This window comes from Pelmatolapia mariae, linkage group LG17 (assembly GCF_036321145.2).
Source record: "Pelmatolapia mariae isolate MD_Pm_ZW linkage group LG17, Pm_UMD_F_2, whole genome shotgun sequence".
Classification (NCBI taxonomy): Eukaryota; Metazoa; Chordata; class Actinopteri; order Cichliformes; family Cichlidae; genus Pelmatolapia; species Pelmatolapia mariae.
The window spans coordinates 32,370,568-32,396,526 of record NC_086242.1 but is presented as its reverse complement, the minus strand read 5'-3'; the positions used below and the strand labels follow the sequence as shown (position 1 = coordinate 32,396,526).

At 42.0% G+C, this 25,959-nt stretch overlaps 2 protein-coding genes across 2 annotated transcripts in view; both read right to left on the bottom strand.

Annotated features, from left to right (window-relative positions):
- The window catches only part of LOC134646589 (ephrin type-B receptor 1-like), a 120,298-nt gene extending 110,641 nt beyond the window's left edge, over positions 1–9,657 (bottom strand). Inside the window, exon 1 of the mRNA XM_063500403.1 lies at positions 9,586–9,657. Coding sequence (XP_063356473.1) covers positions 9,586–9,646 — 61 coding nt within the window. The 5' untranslated portion in view covers positions 9,647–9,657. The remainder of the gene's footprint in view (positions 1–9,585) is intronic.
- A 6,528-nt stretch (positions 9,658–16,185) lies between these two features.
- The window catches only part of LOC134647125 (glypican-1-like), a 46,050-nt gene continuing 36,276 nt past the window's right edge, over positions 16,186–25,959 (bottom strand). Inside the window, exons 5-10 of the mRNA XM_063501312.1 lie at positions 24,428–24,593; positions 24,163–24,293; positions 23,466–23,603; positions 23,054–23,184; positions 18,035–18,210; positions 16,186–17,696 (exon numbers count right to left, since the gene is read on the bottom strand). Coding sequence (XP_063357382.1) covers positions 17,512–17,696; positions 18,035–18,210; positions 23,054–23,184; positions 23,466–23,603; positions 24,163–24,293; positions 24,428–24,593 — 927 coding nt within the window. The 3' untranslated portion in view covers positions 16,186–17,511. The remainder of the gene's footprint in view (positions 17,697–18,034; positions 18,211–23,053; positions 23,185–23,465; positions 23,604–24,162; positions 24,294–24,427; positions 24,594–25,959) is intronic.

The following is a 25,959-nucleotide window of genomic DNA, read 5'->3' as shown; positions in this document are numbered from 1 at the left end:
TTTGGAAAAAAAACAGAAGTGTTATTTAGTTTTCATAGTTCTGGAACATATAATGAATATCATCAATTTGAATGGCATCCATAGTATTTACAGATCATAGGGTTAAGCCACCAACCATGATCTGCATGGATTTTGCTTTACAATTGATGAGGAGCCTTTGCTGTGCTTCATTCACATCTCCATTTTGAACTGGCAAATAACACTCAAATTAGGGCTGTGAATAACTATTGGAATTTGAATATACAGTATATTAAAATAGACATTCAGCTGGGGAATGAAATCCTGCAGCTCTTTGTTTTCCAAACAGCACAGAAAGCAAAGCTTGATTTCCTCCACAAAATTGTTATACAACAGTATCTCACATTTGTATTCACTAAACAGCCTTTTGGGGGCTTTTTCAATGACACGTGTGTGAAATGTTATCAATTCCTGAAATGTGTTTCATGAGGTCACAGTGTGGTGATCTCAGACCACAAAAACCTAAGCAGTTTATCTTTTTAAGTCTATGTAAAAGTTTGTGGCAGAAGCAAAAACAACAACAAAAAAAACAGACACACACTGATCTGTGGTGTTCATATCTGTCTACATGTTTGTCTGCTAGTGAGAGTAATGTTACACTTAGAGATGGGGTGTCGAGTTCAGACATCTGGGGAGATCTGAGTCGAGTCACCGTTCCATTGAAAGGACCCAGCTGAGCTTCAGGCATCTGGTCGGAATGCCTCCTGGGCACCTTCTTTTGGAGGTTTTCCAGGCATGCCTTGCTAGGAGGAGACCCAGAGCTTTGATGTAGGGATTATATATTCCATTTGGCCTCAGAGCATCTAATATACCCCAGGAAGAACTAGAAAATGTTTACGAAGGATGTCTGGAATACTTTGCTTTACCTGCTATTGATCCCACTCAAGTTAGCTTTAACTTTCCACAACATCCAGGTATGGAGCGAACATCTTAAACCCAAAAGTTAACGTGAAAAGTAACATGAACAAAAAGCCACAAAGCTGCAGTACACCTGGTTTGAGTGTATTAATGTCAGTCATTGCAGAACAGGGAGCATGAGACTCGAACCCACTGGCATCAATAAAACATATGTGCAAAATTAAGACTTGTGGCCATTTCACTGTCAATGACATGGTGAACTGCAGTTTCACTGACTGACTCACATCAGCAGAGATCCAAACAGCAGAACAGCTGTCTTTTAGCAAGACCATTACACATGGCTGTGGCTATTTATAGCCCCGGTAACATTAATTTATCACACATATCTGTAAACCAACTCAGCAGTGATATCGCAGTCATTATTATTAAATGTCAGAAAGAAAAGACAGGAAGCTGAGTATAAAATGAAAGCATCACAGACAGGAACATAACAACTGGAATGCAAACAAGATGAACGATCAAGCTGCCTCTAGAAAAATGTCTGTATGCCAGATTTGAAGGATGCATAAGGTGGCACATTCTAACCATGCATATTCATGCACATCTACGGGCTGCATGTTTGGCCCATTTTAATTGGAGATCTATGAAATGGCTTTCATAAGTGGGAGAAATTTGCAGCATTTAAAGGCTTTGTAAGTGTTGGATTTTACTTACAAATTGCTTGTGCAGACTCGTAACTTTGCCAAGCAGTGCTCTCAGAGATTTAAAATTTCACTTAAGACCCAACCTGGACTCCTCAAGCCCAGAACAAGCTGTACAGACTGCATCTGTAACCATCAGACAGGGATGTGACCCAAACATTTGGTATGAAGATGCAGCCAAAAGCACACATTAGAGAGAAAAAAAAAAAAAAAAATATATATATATATATATATATATATATATATATATATATATACATATATATATATATATATATCCCCCCCTGTAACTGATGTGACTCATTATGGATGCAGAGAACCAGCATTTTGTCCTTCTTTTCCTGAAAAGAAGGACAAAACTGTTGAGTTGTGTGAAAATTTGCAGCCAAGGTGTGAAGATTCATGGTTAAGGATATATTTTCGCACTAATATAATATTAATCACAGCTCAGTAAACACTGAGCTTGTTTTGTTAGAAATGACTTCCTGAACCACCGAAAGCTGTGATAGTGAAGTCTGACAGCCTTTGGCTACAGAGGAGCGCAGTGTCTAATACCAGACTGACTGATCTAAAATTGCCTCTTAATGCCCAGCTCGCTGTGGGAAACACAGCACCAAAGCCCGGGGCTCTGAGTCTCTCTGCAAAAGGTAAATAATCCCACAGGTTCCAAGGAAGGAAGAAAAAGCAAATTTATTCTGAAACAATTTGAATGCTGTGAGGAAATAAATATTTAATACTGAAGGCAGGCCCTGAGGAAAAGTAGACCGCAGAACACTGGAGTAAAAGCCTCAGGACTGGTGCAAAGGATCTGCTTCCAAGCTTCTACTTTTTCCCAGTTCAACTGTCTGTCTGTCACATTGCTAACCTGTCACCAGAAGAATATAGAAACAGCATCTTTAAAACATGAGCAGACAAAGCATGGTGCAGGTTACAGTGTATATATATATATATATATGTATATATGTGTGTGTGTGTGTGTATGTGAGTCTGCCTGATTGAGAGTGTGTGTGGTAGCAGCACGGTCATCTGCATATCTATTTCCAATAAAGACATGACAGCTTTACCCAAGGAGATCATTTGTTCATTTGTCATGTTAGCAACACCATTCAAGACAACATCTACAATGTTTAACCTTTAGCATTCACAAAAGGTGGCAGATGGGCACAGGATGGCTGTGTTTGGGCTTCAGGGGAAAGGATAGTTTATGAAAAGAAAGGACACGCGGTGCTATTTCTAATTAGACAGCACACAGCAGCTCTTTCAAAGGCAAAGGAAATTAACTCGTCGACCTCTCGACACTCAACACTGACACAAATCAGCAACTTCACTGAGAGAATCTGCTGCTGACTGGGCACTGGGTTCAGACACAGATGACTTTGCCACCCCTCCCAAGGCTTGTTTGTGGGATATGTAGCACTTATACCCAACAATATCCGCTGGGTCAGGGTTTGCACTGACTTTCAAAATAACAGGGTCAAATCCTGTGTTTGCTGCACTGCGTTCTAGGCTCGCTGAATAGGTGAAAACCCTGAGACTCCAAGGTCAGTGAACAGCACTTTCAGATGACATAAATGGCAGGTAGTAACAAAATAATGTACTCACATTTGTGTGTCTAATGCAGACTTTTTCAGGCATGCTGGCATATTTTCCTGCATCTCCGATATTTATCAAGTCTGCAAAAAGCTGCCCGGCTTCACACTTCTAAAAAGCTGCTCATGGCTACCTTTGTAAACAGCAGATCAAGATTAAAAAAAAAACAACCTTTCTCAAGAATATCAAAAGCAGCTTGGGGCAAAAAAGAAATTGTTGCAGCTATCTGTAGTATAGATCAATAAGTGTGTAATGACGCATTGTCTGGTATTTGTTGTAAAAATATTAACACATCTGACAAATACAACGCCGATGACGTGATTGCATGACAGATTTCCTATTTTAGTTACATTTCAAGCAAAAAAAAAGAAAGAAAAGAGCAAACCATATTTTGGTCCTGTTTATGCAATGCAGAGTTTTGCCTATTTACTTAACTGTGATATGTTATAATTAGGTTTCTGCCAGAAATGCTGTTAGACTCAATGGATGCTTCAGGGGGAGGAGAGAGTTTATAATTCAGTTCAATTTAATGCTGTATTTGCTATTCATATAATGCTATCCTCCCACTATAATGCTAATTGTTAATTGTGTGGTGGCACTTATAGAAGAGTAGCAGAGGGAAGGGGAACCGAGAGAGGCACTGGGAAATTTATTTCCCACTGCCAACATGAAGATAAAGTCATCTGTATTTATACCAGCGGGATAGCACAGAATCATAACCTGGTACAGCTTTGAATGATTTAGTCTACCCTGATTAGTAGAGATATATGGATGGATATCAGCTGAACCAGTGAGGAAGATATTTAATTGTGAGATCCAGCTGGTCCTTTAATTTGTCTTTTATTTTAAATTGTGTAAAAACAACAGAAACAGTAAAGTAATACACATTAGCAAACAAAATAGCTGTAGCTCTTTAGCAAGGCTAGATGTCTGCTAGCTAGGCCTCAACTCAGCTAAGCTAAGCTGAACTGGACCATTTTATGGTGCTGGTGCCTTCTGCAGCAGTTTGATGAAGAAATAATATAGCCATGACACAATTGTTCAATAATTCAGAGTTTGGTTTTGGCGGATTAAATTGTAGCATTCCAATTAGCACTAAGGACAACGCTTGGTACAATATGGGTCAGCGCTGCACTCACACACAGTATAAAGTGCTGGTTTCTGTGTGCCGTTCTGAAGTCTCGAGATAAACCATTCCACCATCACCAAGTTGGTTTCAAAAGACCAGATATGACGAGGAAGGAACAGTGAAACCACTGGCTCATTGGCTAATAACCTCTCAATCACAAGTTGATAACCACTGACCATATCCAGGGTAATCCACGTTTTTTAAAAACAGAGAATAACCAAAGCAAACCTCACACTATATTCAGTTTAACCCCAAATGAGTGAGTGAACCATAAACTTAGCAAGAACACTTTTACAGAGGTCAAGTCAGAAACGGGTTTTTCCCACAGGTTTCTATAGCACCAAAAGTCTTTTTTGCAGCAATCACCATCTGTTGGCACTGGCACTGTTGGTAATGTTTCATATTGTTAGGATTCAGCTTGCTAACAGAGCTTTCCAGCCTTAGCAAATAACTTAACTGTGCGTAATTTACACTCAGGTCCAAATATGGTCACTTCTGGCTCCAAAAAATAAAAAAAATTGCTGACACTGAGCCTCCAAAACAAGATGTGACAACACAGTTGATCTCCTAAAGAGAGTTCATGTACAGTAGCCCAATACAAAAATAACAAAGATTAGGTAGTATTGGGGATCATGGTCATACATTTGGATTTTGACTAGAGTCAGCTATTCATTTATACTTTGGTTTGGTACTCAAATGTTTGAGCTTTTGCAATATTTGATTAATCAAGTGACTTATTAATGAGGATACTGACTGATAATAAAAATAAGAGTTAAATACTTTTTAAAGTATACACCAGGGATGGGGAAATCCAGGCCTCGAGTGCCGGTGTCCTGCAGGTTTCAGACGTGTCCTTGATCCACCACAGCTGATTCAAATGGCTAAATTACCTTCTCAACAGGCTGCATCCTCCTGAGGACCCGTCCTTCGCAGTCTACGTGGGCTGGGTCCTCAGAAGGTCGGGTAGACTGGAAGTGAGCGGCTGTGAAATTGGACGGTCTAGCCTTCAGATTTGCATCACCGCTGTCTCGGTGGAGTTTAATAAACTCAGCTGTCTGCTCCTTGCTATCTAAAATATAACAGGACACTGGTATAAATTCTCGACCATCTCACACTTCTGTTTAATCAGTTTTCTGTTTGATGTTTATTCAGCTGTGTGAAAACCCGGGGGATTAATGAAGTTTTATTTTACCTAATCTAATCTAATAACTTTAATCTCAGCCAAACCGATGTACTCATGAACAAATAAAACACTGAAAAAAGCCAAACGATAACATTTTTAAGTTATCTAAGTGGCTTATATATCACGTTTAACCTGAGTAGCGAAAGACCGCGATGATCTGAAAATGATGTGCTGGGAGTTTGCCCTCCTCGCCGGCTCTATTGACCTTCGAGCTCCCGGCAAGTTATCGAGCTGGCGGGTAACAGACGTCTGAAAACGTGATGTGATGTCTTGATAAACCGAGCAGATATTTGAAGTTTACACAGCTACATTCTCGCCTGAAAATATGTTAAAAATTTATTTTGTGACCCAGAAAGAGTAATAAGAGTAATATTAAAACTGAGTAGCTGCCGCCATTGTTGGAAACTGGCTGGGCCGTGCTATGAATTCTGGGATATGGTGGGCCACGAAGGACACACCCGACCCATCCTTCAAATTAGGGGAAAAGGAGGACGCATTTGTCGGCTGCATTCGGAGGAGTCTACGAATTTGGACAGCCTTCGTTGCGTCGCTGTGACGTAATCGGCCTACAAATGCGTCCTCAGGAGGATGCAGCCCATGAATTTGGACACCCCAACATGTCTTGAAGTTCTCCAGAGGCCTGGTAATGAACTAATCATTTGATTCAGGTGTATTGACCCAGGGTGAGGTCTAGAACCTGCAGGACACGGGCACTTGAGGCCTGGAGTTGCCTACCCCTGGTATACACTATATTCCCAAATGTATTCACTCACTCATCCACATTACTGAAATCCAGCGTTCTAATCACTTCCATGGCCACAAGTTTATAAAATCAAGCATCTAGGCATGCAGACTGCTACTACAAACATTTGTGAAAGAATGGGTTGCTCTCAGAAGCTCAGTGAATTCCAGCGTGGTACTGTGATAGGATGTGCAAGTCCAGTCTTGAAATTGAAATTTTCTCACTACTAAAATCCAAGCGCAGGATGAGTGGATGCTGAGGTGCACAGTGTGCAAAGGGTCACCAACTTTCTGCAAAATCAGTCACTACAGACCTCCAAACTCCATGTGGCTTTCAGATTGGCTCACGAACAGTGCTGAGAGGTTCATTTAATGGGTTTCCACGATGCAGCTGCATCCAAACCTTACATCACCAAGCACAATGCAAAGCGCTGGATGCAGTGGTATAACACATACCATCACTGGACTCTAGAGCAATGGAGACGTGTTCTCTGGAGTGATGAATCACACTTCTCCCTCTGGCAATCCAATGGACGGGTGTCAGTTTAGCGGTTTCCAGGAGAACGGTACTTGTCTGACTGCATTATGCCAAGTGTAAAGTTTGGTGGAGGAGAGATTTTATTGTGTGGGGTTGTTTTTCAGGAGGGGAGCTCTGCCACTTAGTTCTATTGAAACGAACACTTAATGCTTCAACATACCAAGACATTTTGGACAGTTTCATCCCCCAACTTTATGGTAACAGTTTGGAGATCGCCTCTTCCAGTTTCAACATGACTATGTGCTATTGCACAAAGCAGGGTCCATAAAGACATGGATGAGCGAGTTTGATGTGGAAGAACTTGACTGGCCTGCACAGAGTCCTGACCTCAGCCTGATATACACCTTTTGGATGAATTAGGGTGGAGACTATGGGCCAGCTCTTCGTCCAACATCATTGTCTGACCTCACAAATGTGCTTTTGGCACAACGCTAAACCCTGTGGATAGCATTCCCAGAATATTTGGAGCTGTTATAGCTTCAATCATTTTAAACCCTATGGATTAAGAATGAGACGTCACTCTCAGCAATACACTGCATCTTTGTCTGCCCTACAGTTTACTGCTATTTAAAGACCAATATATATTCTGCTGATAATGGTATCACTTTAGAGCATCAACCCAGTGCTGTAAAAAGTCTGATGTATAGGGTGAAATAGACACAGAGTGTACACAAAGCACAGATAATAACAGTCACTGTGTCAGCTGTGGTTCTTTTTAACACCAACAAACTCCGACCAGCTTATACATCAGTTCATTAGGCACCTACTTACCATGAAAAGGCCACCATGACCACAAAACAACCCACCACCCACACTGTACCTATCTGTCTCTTCTCTCCAGCTAAACCTCCTACCTCTCCCTCCTCCACACACACACACACACACACACACACACACACACTGCAACAGCATTCTGTTTAATCAAAATAGAGCTGCCCTTCAACGCATTTACATGTCTCATAATGGGGAAGAGTCGGTACGAAGCCTGTCATTACGCGCACCATTAAAACACAGCAGTAGACTAATCTAGCACTTCCATAAGCAACAGCAGCAGCAGCAGCAGGAGGAGGAGAAGCAGCAGAGGACGAGGGAGTGGAAGCTGACTGTGGATGGAGAAGGAAAAGAAAGCAAAAGCAGTTATTCGATGCATGGTTGGTTTAGCTGTTTGAAGGCTGGGAAAGCCGCAGTGGTGAGAACATGACAAGAAGGACGAGGAAGAGGAGCAGCAGCGAGAAGAAGAAGAACCAGGTAGGGATGTCAGAGGAGTGACATGAGCAGTCGGTGAAGTGTGAGAAAGAGCAGCAGGTGAAGGGAGAAGTGTTGCATAAACAGCAGGAGGAGGGACCAGCAAACAGGCCGAAACAGCAGGTGATGCCTGCTGGGAAGGAGACAGAGAAAGGAGCAAGAAGTCATGCTTGAGGAGGAAGGGGAAGGAATGGGAGAAGAAGAGAGGGGGGAAAAGCAGGAGAAAAGGGAGGAACAAAGGCAAGAGGACCATGGGTAGGAAGGAACACCAACAGAAAGAAAGGCTGAAAGACGAGCAAAGGAGGAACTCTTGAGGAGGAACATCAGGACTGTAATGAGAGGTGTGGAGAGGGGTAAAAGAAGTTCATGAAAACAACTAGAAAAGTGATGATGTGCAGACTAGTCGATGCTGGGATCCTTTAGGGAAAATAGGTAATGTCTGTAGAGGACAAGCGGGAAAGCAAAGGATGAAGCAGAAGATGTTTTTTTGGGGTGTAGAAGAAATTGGATCTTTGGAAAAAGAAGGGGGAACAGGAGTAGATGGCGGGCGGTAGTAAAATTATGCTGTTCAGAGAGGAGCACCAGCAGTGAGAGGTGCTGGAAGGGAAGTAAAAATAAGGGGCAGCGGGTGAAGCTTGTGGAGAAGGAGCAATAACAATGTGATGCCTGGCGTACAGGAGCAACAGGGGTTAGGGATAGAGGAGCGGCGGGATGCTTTTGAGACGAGTTGCTGGAGTTCGTACTTGGGAGAGGTTCACGGTAACACAAAAGAGGCACGAGGTGATGTTTGGAGGCGAGCGTGGGGAGATGTTGCTTCGGGCGGGGAAGCGGCAGGAAGGAGCAAGAGGTCACTGTAGGGAGGAGCAGCAGAAGGAACAGCGGGGGAGGTGGAAGCAGCTACAAGGAGCCGGTGAGCACCTGCAAGCTATAATTATGATTCACTTTGCTGCTCACAGGTGAGTGGCGGCCTGTGTGATAAAACAGCTACAACAGTGCACTCAGGAGGGAGAAACATGGTAATGTTTGATACTAAACAACACACATTTTTATAATATGGCAACAGACATTTATGGACCCTGTAAGAAACTTGATACAATTTATGCACGTGTCATGTACATAAAGTCAGTACTAAATGTGATTTATGTCATTTTTCATGTCCTGGAAAGGCTCGATGTTTAAGGCTGTATAAAAGTAGAACATGGAATATATTAGAAGAGCACAAAGGGACTACTTTCTGTGTCATTTCGTGCATGCGTGCACAGCAATAACTGTCAGTATTCCCAATAAAGCACTAATTGGCCCACTGCTGAAAGGCAATTAGCGTTCATATTAAACCCCAAACACACCCAGCTCACCATGAAGGACCAGAAAACTTACTGTGGTAAAAATCCTCCATCAGTCTCAAGTTTCTTCCAAAAATGCATGGAGCTCTGCATAAAGTTAAATTCCAAATGTCTAAGGATAAGAAAGCTTAGCTGATGTTACATCTTCAGAAGTCTTCTGCTCAACCACTGTGCATAAATTAAATCACCCTGCGCCAGCTGTAGCACTCAAAAAGATGCTCCCTGGTTTGCAAACCTACCTTCCACTGCATGCACTGAAGTAACCGTGAAGAGAACCAGAACAGCCCAAGTGGCCGGCATGGCCAGTCTGACTCCCTGTCCGTCCTCTCCCATTATCCTGCTGACAGAGAAGAGAGAAAAAAATCCCCACTGGAACACGCTGTATTCCTCTGGTAAGCAGTCACATCGCAGTCTTCAGTCTGTGTGAGTGTGTGCTGAGCCGGCACAGCCAGCGAGTGCTGAAGGGGATACACTTCTGCTGGAGATCCGCTCTCTCTCTCTCTCTCTCTCTCTCTTCTCACCGTCGCACACCTTTCCGTCCAATCAGGACAGAGAATGTCGGCTCGTAAACCAATCACCCATTCTTTTCCACCTGACCCAAGATGAATGCCCAATGGTCAGGTCTCCCCTCCAACTGCCTCCATCCCACAGCACGACGAGCTGGCGTGACGGGACAGCGGCACCCAGTGGTCAAGGATCAGCACAGCAACTAGCTAAACCTTGCAGTCACTGTGGTCCTGTGACATTGAATTGCTGAAGAGTCATTATGATGGGATGTGAGCTGTGGTCTTTCTCAAGAGTCTTTAAGGATATTGCAGCAATAACGATGTTCGATCCTCCTGATAAAGCAGTAGAATCAATGCTTCTCAGCTATTGGTTCCCCAAGGTTTGGACTCTGACCGCTTGTTCCCTACACACGCACGCCTCATTTCTTTTTATTTTGCTTTGAAGAAGCCACATCTTCTCATAAATTTAAAGTGTTCTGAAGAACTATTGCTGTTTTTCTTTAAACACTGGCTGCTTTTCCCCTCATTTTCAGTCCAGTCCTTGTACCTGACCATTCAACACTGACCTGTGAGCTATTCTGGCATTAAAAAGGCACCTAACTTCCAGGATGGACCACTGTTGTGTCTACACGTTTTCCAAAGAGCTTTAGCATATCTTGGCATGGTGTGCAGTGTATCCTTAAAAAAACTGAGGAAAGTGGAGGACAAAATAATAAATCTACTGTTCGCCTCATCAGAAACAGTCGCAGTGAAAGGGTGGCTGAGGTGTGGCAAATTACACAGAAAATGGACTGGAAATTAGTGGCAACAGTTCCTATGGACCAAAGAATATAAGTGATACATTTTTGGTTTGAATCATCACCAACATGTATGGAAGAGGTCGGGAGAAATGTTCCACAGTGAGCATCTACAGCCATCTGTAAAACATGGTGGAGGCTCTGTCATGGCTTGGGGTTGCATTTTAGCCAGTGGTGTTGGTGACCTTCTCAAAATTGGTTTTATGAACGCAGAAAAATACGGTCAGATTTTGATTCATCAGGCAAAACCATCTGGAAAGAATCTGGTTAGAAACAGCTTCATTTTTCATCACGACAATGATCTCAGACACACTCATAAACTCATACCTGGATAGAAAAAAATACACACAATCAATCGCGGAGTGGCGTTCCCAGATCTTAACATTATTGAAGCAGTGTGGGATCATCTTGACAGAGAATGGAACAAAAGGCAGTCAAGAAGAGCCAAATAAGAACTTTGCATTATTTTTTCTGGATTATGACAGTTAACCATTTATATTTTTGTAGCATCACAATTTTAGAGGTTTCAGCCTCTGGGTTTGATGTTGTCCATATTCAAAAAGGGCCAAAGTTGTTACAAAACTATCTTGACTTTGTCTCAGAGGGGCAACGTAACCAACAAGGTCAATCAAAACAGACTGGTCTCGGTGAGGGGCTTGATGAACATGCTTATTATTTTGGTATGGAAATTGGAAAGACGTCTTAGTAAAAGAGATTCTGCAAGTCTGATGCTGATACTGTACATACTATAGTTAAAGGGCTTTCACAAAAGTCATACAGAAATGTATATTTTACACCTCAACACATGCTGTACACGCAACAATAAACCCCTATGTAGGTCTGTTTACTTTCTGCAGACTTTCAGCCCAAGGCCTCCGGTAGAAAACAAAAGGAGTGGTTTTCTGGTCTTTCACATCACTGGGAGAGACCTCGGGGTTAATTTGATACATGAAAACAGCCTTTGCAGTATTAGGAGAAAAAGCAAGGACTAGAGTGTGTGGCCTTGTGTTACAGGGGATAAAGAGGATTAAGTGAAAAACAACTACGGTTCACCTACACTGGTGTTTTCGCTTGTGTTGACTAATCAGACCTCTTTTCAGGACTGTGTTGATGGACATTTCCCTAAATGTCCTCTTAGTGCCTTTTAAGGGTGAGATAACTGAATTTTTAAATAATCATTCTTACAAGTACACTTAATCTGCCAGAGTGAAAACATCTGTGTCTCTCTCTAAGCCGTATGTCCAGCTTTAACCCTTAGCAGATTTAAAGCATCGGGGACTGCCACACTGCTTTAAAAAATGCAAATTGTCACAATATATTAAGACTTTCAGTTCAGTTATTCACATTTTTTAATCACACTGGCAAAAAAGACAACTCTCTAAAATAGGAAGCATTAATATGTTGGGGGGTTTTTTTGGGCTACCTGCAAAATCCTAAAAGGTGTGCGTAATGACAAAATGCACTATGGAAAAAATAAAAATCACTCAGTGTTTCTGAAAAAATACAACTTTTCAACCCCAGAGGCATTGGATCAATTTACTTTTTTAGGTTTCCTGTCTCCTTCATCCTGTGCCTCTTACACTGTCTCATACCGCTGTGACATTGCTGCACTTTTCTTCCCAGATGCTCCATTTCCTGTCCCTCAAGATGACATTTCAGCTGCCAGCAGCTTTTATGACACACACCACAACCTACATGACAATCGCTTTCACTCAGGGGCTACTGCATCCTGTTCACATTGACCGCTATCCTAAAGAGCTGTGTATATGAGCGTGTATGTCAGTTAGAGGCAGACAAACAGAGGGAGACGCTTCTTATCTTAAAGTCAGCAGTTGGAGGCATTCATAATTTCCTTCCAGCCACAGGTGGAGACCCAAAAATCGATTACAGGTCTGCTGGCTGCCGCACAAGCAGAACAATAATGTTTGAATTGCCTCCGAAGGTTCTGGTTACTCTTTTAAGATTGTGCAGCTGGAGTCACGCAGCCCTTTGCTAAGAGGTATCTCCATCCTGAGGGACTCGGCGAGGTAAATAAGCTTTGATCAGGAACAGAGCAGTCAGGCACAGTGCTGAAAGTTGATTGGTGTACATGTCTAGACATAGCAGAGTGGAAATCAAAAGTGTGGTAGCAACATGCCGGTAAAGGTCTGCTCAGGTTCTACTCTCACTTCTACATCATTCACAATTACACGACAGGAAACATTACAGTATAGATGAGTTATATAAAAACAGACAGATCTGTGCATCACACTCACAGTTTCACAAGATACTGACAGTGAGAAGTGAAATGCGAGGCATTTGCACCCCGAAAAGTTCACCTTGGTTCAAAAACATAAACTTGCCGTGAACTTTCTGTGCGTTGGCCCTGCTTTTTCGTCCTGTCGTATCTGATCTGAAAACATCAGGAAAATGAATCATTCAGTAAATCAACACCCTTGACAGGCAGGATTGTCGTCAGCCCCAGTTTCCCCCCTGCAGGACCAGATGATGCTTGTCGTGTCCTGTTACAAAGAGCTATATGTTTATTTATAGCTGTAGTGGAGCTCGCAAGTCGAGGCTTTAAATAGAAAGAGAACAAAATCATCCCAGATTTGATGTTCTTGATTAGAGTGGGATGATATCTGGGAGCGGATATGGCATCAGTGGAAACAGGGCCAGGCAGTGAGTCATCTGGTGGGCACAAAGCATCAGCCAAAAAAAAAAAAAGGGTGCTCAGTCACATATTTGTTTTTACTTATTTTGTCATATTAATAGCTTCATAATATCAGAAGATTTTAATGCTTAGATCAAAAGAAAGACCTTTATATAAAGTGTAGAAAAATACTCCAAACAGCACTACTAAGGCTCATTTATTAACATTGCTTTGTTTTGGTTTCATACTACAGTTGTCGGCATCTTAGTTTTTCAGAGCCAGAGGTTTCCATATTTCGAAAAGAGAGTGAAATCCTGGTTTTAGGTTGATAGTGGGTAAATTAATTAGGCTCTATTTCTGTTGGGTGTATCACGCAGTTACTGATACCTGCTTAGTGCTAAGTAACCTACTATTAAAACACTTGCATTTCACTCATAGACAGTATAAAAGACGGATGTAGCTTCTGGGTCTGAAGTGTGAAGTGCAGAAGTGCCTCAAATCTGCATTAGTTCTTAACTCACCAAGGGGCAATGGTTGTGGTTGGAAAAGACTTGTGGTCCTATACAAGTCTATGGGATAATTATTCTCTGCAAACGTGAGGTCTTTATTGTTCATCTTGGGTTATAATGCATAAAACATTAAGTCAGATTTATAAGTTTTAATCATTCCAGGTGTCAGATCAGTTTATCCAGAAATGCTTGTTGGCCACCAACTTACGATGAGTTAACTGGAGTGTGATTCAGTCAGATCACGGTGGCTACAGTGGTGTCAAAAAGTGTTTGCCCCCTTCCAAAATTACTATTTTTTCTATTTTTGTCACACTTAAATGTTTTTAGATCATCAAAATGTATATATATTAGACAAAGATAAACACAAAAATGCAGTTTCTGAATGAAGATGTTTATTATTAAGCGGGGGAAAAATCCAAACCTAAGTGTGAAAGCGATTGCCCCTCTGTTATAACATAAATTAACTGTGAAAAGCTTAGCTCAGTTTCTCTAGCCACACCCAGGTCTGATCACTGCCACGCCTGTTCTCAACCAAGAAATCATTAAAATAGGACCTGCCTGACAAAATGGAGTAGACCAAAAGATCCTCAAAAGCCAGACATCGAGCTGCGATCCAAGGAAATTCAGGAACAAGTGAGAAACAAAGCAATTGAGATCTCTCAGTGTGGAAAAAGTTATAAATCAATTTCTAAAGCTGTGGGACTCCAGTAAACCACAGTGAGAGCCATTAACCACAAATAGCAAAAACATGGAACAGTGGTGAAGCTTCACAGGAGTAGCTGGCTGACCAAAATTACTCCAAGAGTACAGCAAGGTCACAAGAGGTCACAAAACCCCCCAAAACAACATCCAAAGAACTGCAGACCTCACTTGCTTCAGTTAAGGAGAGTGTTCATGACTCCACCATAAGAAAGCGACTGGGCAAAATTAGCATGCATAGCGGAGTTCCAAGAGGTAAACCACTGCTGAGCAAAGAAACATAAATTCTCATCTTAGTTTTGCCAGAAAATTTCTTGATGATCCCTAAGACTTTTGGGAAAATACTGATGGGACTGATGAGACAAAAGTTAAAGTCAAAGTCCCGACCTGAATCCGATTGAGATGCTGTGGCATGACCTTAAAAAGGCTGTTCATGCTCGAAAACCCTCCAGTGTGGCTGCATTACAACAATTCTGCAAAGATGAGTGGGTCCTTGCTCCACAGTGCTTCATGAGACTCACTGCTAAGGGTGGCCCAACCAGTTATTAGGTTTGGGGGCAATCACTTTTCCACACAGGGCCGTGTAGGTTTGGATTTTTTCTCCCTTAATAATAAACACCTTCATTTAGAAACTGCATTTGGTCTTTACTTCTGTTATCTTTGTCTAATATTTACATTTGTTTGATCCTCTCAAACATTTAAGTGTGGGAAACACAAAAAAACAGGAAACCAGGAGGAAGGCAAACTTAATATTCAGGTTTCTAGCACGATGTAGAGTAAGTGGTCAGTGTTTTTAGACAAGTCTGTGAAACAACCACCACAGCAATCTGCTAGCAAAGCAATCACAAGGAGATTTTTGCCAATCAGTTGGGGAATATAGATTTTTCCCTAGACCTGTCTGAATTTTACTTTAGGAATCGTTTTCCAATAACCCCTCACAACCACTCAGAGAAATAGTCATTTTCCCCTCGATTTACCCAGGACTGGTCTCTAGGCCTGGACAACTGGGGGCTTCACTTCATCCTACATCGTCACCCTGATTGTCACGCATCCAAAATGATGTCGTAGGAGTGTCTGCAAAACCTCAGTACCACCTATGGTTTAACTCAAACTGGAGCTCATAATAATCAGATGGTTAGGAAAATTCACCACATTGAAAATCATGTTTTTGCTCTAATATTCCAAAAGGAACCAACAAACTGTAAAGTCACCTGTCAAAGTGCCCACACCCTTAACCATAGATAGTTTTAAACTTTAATATAATTCAGAGCTTTATAAAAATGCATCCCTTGTAAAATGCCCTGAAAGTGGAACTCTATATATCTAACGCTATAGAGGCTAAATAACTTTTTTTTGTATCAGGCTGTTTATTTCTGATGTGAAGTAGAGGATTTTAACATGAAAGTCCTTTTTTTCCAGCCCTGAACTGGTTTAATGTTTGTGAAAAAAAAAGAAACTGAAGTGTAAAAACAAAAATGTGTGGTTTTTACCTTGTTGATCAGCTCAGATAACGTGCCACATAACACCCAGTTCCACTCTTAATAAATACTAAGCTAACTGGCTTTTGTCTGTAGCTTTACTTTTAAAAACACACCTGAATGTGTTATTAATGTTCTCATGAAGATCTCGTAGACTCTAGTCACATTTTGCCAAACTGCTGGCCTATTTCTTCACATCAATGACAAAAAAACCCACAGCTACAATCAAACAGAGTTTAATGAATGAAATGTGTGACTGGATACACTGATGTATAAAAAAACCCGGCTCAATACACAGAGTGAAAAATGTGTGTGTGTGTGTGTGTGTGTGTGCGTAACACATTTGCGTGAATCAGAAGTTCCATATGTAGCAGTATGCAGCTTGAAGACAGGCATGCCAAGTAAATGATCTATCACCAGGCTAATGCACACACTATTTCACAAATATCCTGTATGTACAAAAGTTGCAGGAACTTTAAACCTTTTCTTTTCTTTCTGGTGCGTATGGAGTATAAAACCTGGTGAAGGGTTCTCACGTGTGTGTAATAAGCTTTGGTTTGATCTACCGTACATCAGCCTCAACAAAGGCGAGCATTCCCCAAACGGCCCTCTCTGGACTTTATCTTCTCTGTGGAGTTTTGTGTGTGTGTGTGTTTACTGCAAACAGATGTGTAACAATCGTGCGCATTCTCCTGTCTTCACAAAACAGAACTTAAGGAAACTGCTCGTGTGTGCTTGATTCTAAGAGCGTCAACGAGGCTGCTCACTTCTTCACAGAGATCATGAGTTGTTATTTAAAAAAAAGAAGTGGTTGTTTCAGCTTCCTTCTGAAAGCCAATTTGAAATTGTTGGGTTTACAGTACAGCACATCTGATACATGACAGGGTTGTGATCATTTATCTGCAATATTTGAACAAATCCCACTGAGTCTGTCCACTTAAAGCAGTGACACCAAGACTTCTGGACGACGACATCACAGATTACGGGGAAATCCTCGCCAGTAGAGTATTATACTGTACATTCATGACTCGATATGATGCCAGCCTTTAAGCTAATGTACACGAACATTTACAGCGTACACAATGTTTGTTAAGGTAGACGACTCTGACTCAAGTAATGAAATAACAAAAAATTAAATTAAAAAAAAAACAAAAAACAGAAAAAACTTGTTTGTATATCAGGGCACCGAACATGTTTTCACAGGCCTCTGCAGCCTGCTGATTGGACACAATTAGACATCATTATCTTCATCAGAGTCTTCTTTATCATCCCTTATTTGTCTGTCCTCATTCCAAAAACACGCTAGCAAGCTAAGACATATGTAAACGCAGGAAAATAAAGAATACAATCAGTTTTTGCTCTTCTGAGTCGATGAAAATGTCTTCTCATTCCACAAATGTCTCCTTTATTAATTTTTTTATGTTTTTTTTGTTGGGTTTTTTTTTTGGCAAAGTTACTTCCTCAAGCTGAACCCCCGTTTGTCCTTCCCATGGTTCAGCCCTGCCTTTGACTTCAAACTCTTGACCGAAGGCGGCGGTGGTCCATCATCGCTGAAGCAGCAGCAGAAGAGTCACCGGGAGCAGGAGCAGCAGGCTACAGAAGCCGGTTTGGAACGTGGCCGCGCCTCTGACTCGGTTGTTGTCCGGCGAGTAGGCATACAATCCTGGTCTGCTACGAGGACACTGGCCACCTACACACATACCGCTTCCAGAGCCGCTGATGTCATCACCTGGAAAAGAGAGCGATACAGATAGAACACTGTTAACGGTAAACTGTGAAATAATTCTTTAAAGACCAGTGGAAACTAGCTTTTTTTGTTAAATGTCACCTTCAGCTGCTCTTGATAATTGACCCAATTGTAATTGGGTCCGTGTGACATTCCTGAATGCAATTAATCTTTTAATTACACCATTTATAGGGAGTATTTTGTCCTTAAATCCCAGGTCTCATTAACTCTAGGGAATAAGACCCCGAAACAAGAGAGCTGGTGCATTTGATCTACTTGCAGAATCAGTATGATATTAAACAACTATTTCTGGAATCTACTTTTATCAGAAGATCACTCACTTGCATCCTGGAAGTCTACATCATTGCCATCCAGTGCATTTTTCAGCCTGTTGCTCATAATTTTGAGCTGCATGATCTGCTGCCGGATGGTCATGTCTGGCTTTGTGATGTCGAGTTCCACTTCTGGGTTGTTGATCTGATTGGCCAAACCATCGCCCATCACTTCTGGAAGGTACCTAATTGGCCATGAGAAGCGACAGGAATAGAAGCATGATGCTCATGGCTTAAATCACTGCCTTATGACTGTCACATTATCGCTGATGACAGAGCTTGTGTGTGCTCAGCGGACTGTGAGGCATCAATATTTGGTTTTATGGGCACTCCCTAGCTTATCTTAGCCTTCGGGTTTTCTCAAATGCAGTTAATTACTGCTAAATTAAATTTAGGTTTTTTTCTATAGCACCAAATCACAGCAACAGTCACCTCAAATACCTTTGTATTGAAAGGTAAAGACACTACAACAATACAGAGAGAACCCCAACAGCCAGACGAGTCTTAGAAGAGGGAATTTGCACAGCTATATTAGGTGGCCTTTGTGGTGTTAAAAGCACAGTCGTGCAGCCTGTGGTTGTGCAAAAGAAAACAAGTACTTGTGAGTATCCTCAACTGGAAAATACAATACCTAGTCCCAAAGCTTTAAGAAATGGGCACCAGTGGACAGTAAAATCAGTGCTGCAGAAGAAAAAAAAAACCCGTTCCACCTTTTTAAAAAAATTTATATAATTTTTATTTATTATAAGTATTTCATCCAGCAAGACACTGCTTGAGAAACATTAAAAGTCGTGAGGAGTGCTCTGTTTGAAAAACTATTACATAAACCCTTTGTGACTCCTGATGGAGCTGTGGAAAGTCTGGTTGTGTAATTCTCCTTCTGACTTACACCCCTTTCAGACTGACACCTACGCTGCTGTGTCAGCCACCCCAGCTATGTCAGGAGTAAGCATCTCTTTTCAATTGTGGGCCAGTGTTTTTAGCATTGATCATTAGGGCTTAGTTTTTCCAGACATGGATTATGCCTAATCTTAGACCAAATACTTTTTCCAATCAGGATCTTCAAGTCTAGAAATCTGTGCCTGGGAAACCAGCCGAAAGAGATCAACATGTCCAGGTGCAATGGACGAGCAGGGGTGTGATTTTGTTTAACTTTCTGTTGTAATTAAATAATAAAATTTAGGCATAAATAAGACAAAGTATGCTGTGGCAAAGAACCTATTACGCAAACAAGAAACTAAAACTTCATTTTGTCTCAGACAGCCAAATATCTTTGCAGGTGTGTGAGGTCTGAGTCACTATATACCTACCATTCACTTTTGCATTTAGGCCTAATGCTCTCTTTCCGCCAATATATTCATGTATTTTTCTTTATGAAAAGACTCAAACAAGGCACATTTACAAATAAAAAACAATTTCATTAAAAGGTTCAGCCTAAAGCCGCTCTACGCCCATCCAAAAACTCCTCTCCACAGCTTCCTATCACGGCTACCCTGTAAGTGGAGACAGCTGTGCTCTGGCTCCACAGGAGACCGGGGGCGCGGTCGAATAGTCAATTCTGCTTAGGAAGGTCTCTAACTGAGTTAAGCGACCCAGAGGTATCTGCATGGCAGCCATAATAAGAGCCGTTCGAATTCTCTAAATACTTAGCAAAGGTCATTCGATGCTTCATTATCACCTCCTCCAGCATAGGACAAACTGCACCATCCTTTATGAAAGGAAAGGAGATAATGAGATCCCATAACTCATAGCTACTCACCATCCGACCATTCAAAAAAATGATTTAAAATAAACTGACAAAGTGATGCAGATCATGTAAATATTAACTATGAGTGTTCCCCAATTTACAGCCTGCTGATTTGTTTAGAATTTTCAACAGCAGGCTGCTAAACCCACAGCTGCTGTAACAGGATCTACTTCTCATCAAGCTATCGCCTTATGTGAAGAACATACTGTGGATTTATATTAGCTCTCTAAATCAAGATTATGCGCTATATTAATTGATCGTTGTGTTTAATGTTAGCTATAGTTCACTTTGCATTAGTTATATCCGCTGTTGCCAGAATCCCCAGACTTTAGGATCATCATTTAAGTAATTTATAACACACACACACACACACAGAGAGAGAGAGAGAGAGAGAGAGAGAGAGAGAGAGAGAGAGAGAGAGAGGACTCTGAATTGGATAAGTGATGGATGGGGGGAATTTTTCTTCAGTTATAGACAGGCTTAAAAAAAGGAGGAAATGATGTGGTGAAGTATGTCATGATCAAGGATCAGTTGCCAGTTTGTTTACATGGTTGGCATCTCCCACTACAGTATATATGGGTGTGTACTTTTTTCTCTCCTCCCCCCAGGTGTTTCTGTCTCTGGGTGAGAAAGGTGTGAGAGGTCCCGGGTTCAAGCTCCCAATTCATGTTACATGCCCTAGCCTTCGGGGTTACCTAGACACAACATGAGACGCGACTCCCAAGAAAAGACCGGCACCCTGACAACCAAAGATGCTAAGCAGGAATTTATTTGCTTCACCAAAACAACAAAGTTTCTAATGTTTCCTGCTCTCCCCTGACCAAAAATAAAAGGCAAACAGAAGACATGGTTCTAATCTATGCTCCTAATCTATAAACAAGAGACCAAGTGTTTCATCAAAGAAATGGCTTCTTATTCCCATTTAACTGCTACAGTGCTTTGTATTTGCAGTTCTCTAGTTATAAAACTATGTTTTTTAAAATGCTCTCGGCTAGCCGCCACAATACCAGCAATACAAATGAGCTCGCGCTGTTCACTAAAGGATTTAAGTTCAGGATTCTCACACAAGCACTCAAAGCTACGAGCAACTGGCTGGCTCTTTGCTGAGTGTAGAGGAGACAAGGAGAGATGCAAGGTGGCTGTCAGCTGGAGGCTAAGAGGCTGCTGTCCACTCAATTAGCAGTCGCCGCATGTCTCTGCCTACACACACCTTGGAGGAAGGAGAAGGAAAAAAACCACAGTCCCACTCATACTCTGATGGGAGGAGCCAAACATGTAAACAACATGGCACATAACAAGTATGATGCACATGTTGTTTTCCCTCTTTTGGACATTGTGGTTCAACAGAACAGACACTTTTCCTTAGTCGGTATGAATTCGCCTTCACAACTTTCTTTGACTTCATGACATTTTCCACTAGAGTCAAAGAACAATGTGTAGTAATTTTGCGTCTGATATCTATTGAACTCTACAGAAAACCACAAGATGTCACTGCAAAGCTGCAAGCGAGTATTAATGGCATATTCTTTATCACACACAGTCACACACAGTCAGCAATTCATCTTTATTTCATGGCCTCTTTCACATTATTCACACACACAGAGGCACAGCACATATTTGATGTTTAGTTGGCCCTAATCCAAGCACTTTAAAGAAAGGGAGGTGTGAATGTGTGTGTACGTGTGAAGCGTGGCTGGATCATCAGATTGTTCTCTAATCCATTTGCACATGGATTAAGGGAGGCAGAAAAACACACAGGGGTGTGTTCTTTTGTTTCCATGAATACCTGTGTCGCAGGATGTGGATTTCTGCTGGGATTTGGAATCAGTGTATGTGGAAGAGATGTAAGTTCGGCACCTTGGAACTGATGCCTGCTTTGTTTTGACACAGGTGCAACAAATGGCTTTCAACGTGAAGAGGAGGCCTGTGTCTAGCAGCTTCATCAGAAGCTGGATGTTTGGCTTTCTTCCTCTGTTTCCCGCTTCTCTTTAGAAGCATTTTCCAGTTTTTAAGTATTAAAAAGAAGTGTTCTCTTTGGAACTGTTGAACCTCATTCAACAGTCATTGTTGGGATGAAGGTGGGAAGGGTCTCCGGGAGGACTTGGATGTCTAACTGCCTTCCTGCCTTTCAGTAACAAGTGCACGTGGGATTAAGGATTGCAGTCAACAACAACAAAAACCTAAAAAGAAAAAAGCACACACAAAATACACTATGAACTTCTGTCTTCTTCTTTCACTTGATAGCTTGAGGGGTTGCCAGAACAGATCATTTGCCTTCATCTCACCCTAACCCCCAGCATCCTCCTCTGTCACATCAACCCTCTGCATGTCCTCCTTCACTACATCCCTGAACTTTCTCTGTGGTCTTCCTCTTTTCCTCTTGCTTGGCACTTCCATATTCAGCATCATTTGTCTGATATAGCTGCACATGTCCAGACTAACTCAGCCTAACTTTGTCTCCAAACTCCAAATCAGCCCTCATACTCATCTCCACCCACTTTATCCTGCCTGCACTCTCTTCTTCACTTCTCTTGTGCACCATCTGCTTTGCATGGTTGAACCCAGGTATCTAAACTCATCTACTGTCACGACCTCTACTCCTTCTATGTTCACCTTTCCACCTGTCTCTCTCTCTCATTCACACACATGTATTCTTCTGAATTTCATTCCTCTTCTCTCCAGTGCATAGCCCCACCTCTCCAGACTCTCTTCCACCTCTCACTTCAGTGTCGTCTGCAAACATCATAGTCCACAGAGACTCCTGTGCGATCACATCTGTATAAGCCAAAAGCCCAGACTTCCAGCTAACTTGAAACACTCCATTTTATTTTTATTCTCAGCTCTGACAGAGGTGACAAGGCTCATATGATCATCTTAGACACACAGCTCTGGTTGTGAGCACAGCAGCTCCACTCATCTGCTGTCCACATCTTTTCTTTAAGAGGGGGGCAACCAATCTGCAGAAGCTGGCTTAAAGGAAGGCGTTAGAGGAAGAAGAGTGTGGATTAACTGAGGGGCTGCACCATGGTCCTGTGTACTATATTAAGGGATTATTTTGATATGTGAATCATACAAAGCTGCTCTAGCAAAGTGCATGAATAAAAACATTTCAAATGAGGATAACAGGCCCACATTAATGCTGAGGATAAATGCAGGGAGGTTAAGTAATAATCTTTGTATGATGTATAGATAAGTAAACAGAGAAAAACATATAAGAGGTTAGGTTCAGGCTTGTTTTTAAAATCAACATTAATGCACACATTTCCTGCTTTTTTCCCTACCTGGCTTTAGTGATACCATTCCAGCATTTGTCCTGACTGTTGCCTCCAGGTGCCAGTTTGCCACATAGTGCCAAAGAAAGCTGAATCCAGTACTGACGCATCTCCCTCAGCTTACTGGATAGATCCGATACCTAAGAACAAAGACTTGTCAGTTTCCAAGTCATTGCATTTAAGCACACACTTAATATGCTGTTAGAGTGCAAACAGTCTTTATAAACAATACATAAAGTGATGGAGTCTCACTCTTAAAAGCCATGCAAACATAACCGGAACTTCACCGATAAAAGAAATCCTGCTGAGCTCTTCAGCCGGCCGTTTACGCTTACATCCATGAAAATCCACTGATGCTTGTTGTCGTTAAGTATGTAATCATTATTTTTAAAGTACACCACACACAGGTAGATGTATGCACCTGCATTTCAAGTCTGAGTCCAGCAGTCGGGGAGGGTTTGTACTCGGACGCGGTCAAGGAGCCACTCTTCTTCTTCTGTTCATGAGGGGTGGGACTTCCTGTTCCTGGCTCTCCTGGCGTTCCACACGTCTGATACACCTACAGTCACAAAAGACACAAAGACAGATAGAAAGATGCACACACCGTGAGGTATTTACTAGCTAAGTTAACATTGGTGATATCTAATTCACCCACTAGATGGCGCCACAGACAAGCATTTGAAAATCTCAGCTTTGCACTGACAGTACATTAAACGGTATATATTAAAGGAGCAGATCACTATCAGTATACCTGTGGCTAACTATGTAAGCTAATAATGCTCTCCATTCTTCTAACGGACATATCTGGATGGTGCTACGTTCTTTATGATCCCTTATTCACAAGGGGTCACCATAGCAGCTGTATGTTTCATTTGCCAGACAACCTTCCTCATGCAACCCCCAAAGGGATTCGTTTCTCCTGGTTACACAAATGTGTGAACTAATGTGTAAACCTTTAAACTATGGATCCACCATTCTGTCCTTATATGACTTTGTATGTTCCTTAACATGGGAATAAAACCAGTACAGAAGTAAAAGGTTTGGAGGATAAGCTGGTTATTTGGAGATAGAAAAATTTGCAAGGAAACTAATATAGGTGTTGAATCAGACAAGCTTGCCTTAGCTGTAAAGGCATCCATGTTTTCCTGCAGGTAGTGCACCGCCTCATAGATTCGAACTGGGATGGAAGAAAGAACCACGTCGAGGCTGGGCTCTGTGCTGAAGCTAGACGCCACCTGGATCATCGTGTCTTAACAGGGGAGTGAGGACAGCGACTTTAACCGGGCAGTGTTTTTAGATTTTTTTTTTTGTTTAGCAGAATTGTTAAATGAACTATTTAAGCTGAATTCTCAGAGGATTAGTAAGATTTTCATTGTGTCTCACCTATGAGGTTCTGCCACTCAGGGTTCAGGTCAGCCTGATTGGCCAGGCAGCCCTTCATGACGTTTGCGCAGTAGCTGGAGCACGGTTTAGCAGAGGCCATGCCACGACAATGGGGGCAGTATAGCAGCTTCATCAAGGCTCTCTCACACTCTGGACTCAGAGAAACCTGGTATGAGTGAATGGAAGAGTCAGTTTCATTCAAAAAGAAGGAAGTTTATGTTTCTTACAGGAAAAAAGACAGAACAAAAAATATTGGCAGTCACCAGCGCTACCCCTCCGCCTCAGGAGATGCACCTGTGGTGCAAATGTGAAATCCCAGGTGACTTCCTTCTCTAGTTATTGGATTCACAAGATTTTCAAAAAACCTTGTGACCTAACCCTAACCCTTGATGTTCAGGTCACTGAGATCTGAACTTGTCTGAGATTTTTAGTAGCTGCACCTCTGGCATTATTTTGTAAATCCTATACTGCCTCTTTCTCACGTTATTTCACAAAGTTTGTTGTCCACCCTGATCGGCTATTGTCAACCTGCCCCCCTCTGTCTTTCATTGCTAAGGGGTAAAAACCAAAAATTAGTTCTTTCCCTTGTCCTTTCAATGAGGGAACTAATTAAAAAACACCCAGCAGAGGGCGCTATCGCAGCATAATATGAAATACAGGCGCAACTGGAAGGCGATGATGACCCTGCCTGTCTGTCTTTTTGCAACACTGCTGCTCTCTCAGCTTCTGATTATGAACCCAAGTCGTGAAATGTTGTCAGCTTCACCACGCCTGCTGTCACATCTCAGAGTGGGACGCTTCAAATCAGAGAAACAACAGCACACAAAGGTGTGTTTGTCTGATTTTAATAAGGGCTGTGCTCTTTTGCATACCCTCACACATTCATCTCTGTGCATTCTGAACCTCAGTCAGCACACACTCGAGACCTGCTCGTGTGGAAACAGTCGCTGTCAGCGTGAGGTCTGCATTCATTTGCGTCACACATTTTGCCATGCGATAATGTCTTTCATGTGTTACTTAAAAGTCTGCGCTGCTAATGAAGTTTTGACAAAAACTAAACGAGGTGGGCTACATGTGCGCTGCGATGGAGTGCATAACTTGAGCAGGTTTCAAGAATGTGCTCAGATTTTCATATCAATCAGAAATGAATGGAACCTACGGGAAACCAGAAACTGTCAGACATTTGTAAACATGCCGAGTTTTGGGAAAATGGGCTTAACCGTACCCCGTTCCTGCTTTAAAAAAACGAAGATTCATGCACTGCTGATATACTGGAATCTGGGACGAGTGATGAACCGAAGGCATGCCTTGCTCTTGTTCTTTGTGTCCTAAATCAAACATAAAAAAAGAGGAGGCTGCAAACCATAAAACGCAGACAAACACAAACAGCCAAATCTGACGTGCTCCGTCCCCGAGAGATGAGAAAACTGCAGCAAGAGCTGGAGAAAAAACAAAAAAAAACATCATCACACCCATAATTTGCTGTCATCCCTCCAAGTGAGAGCTTTGTTCTCATGGCAGAGTCTGACACT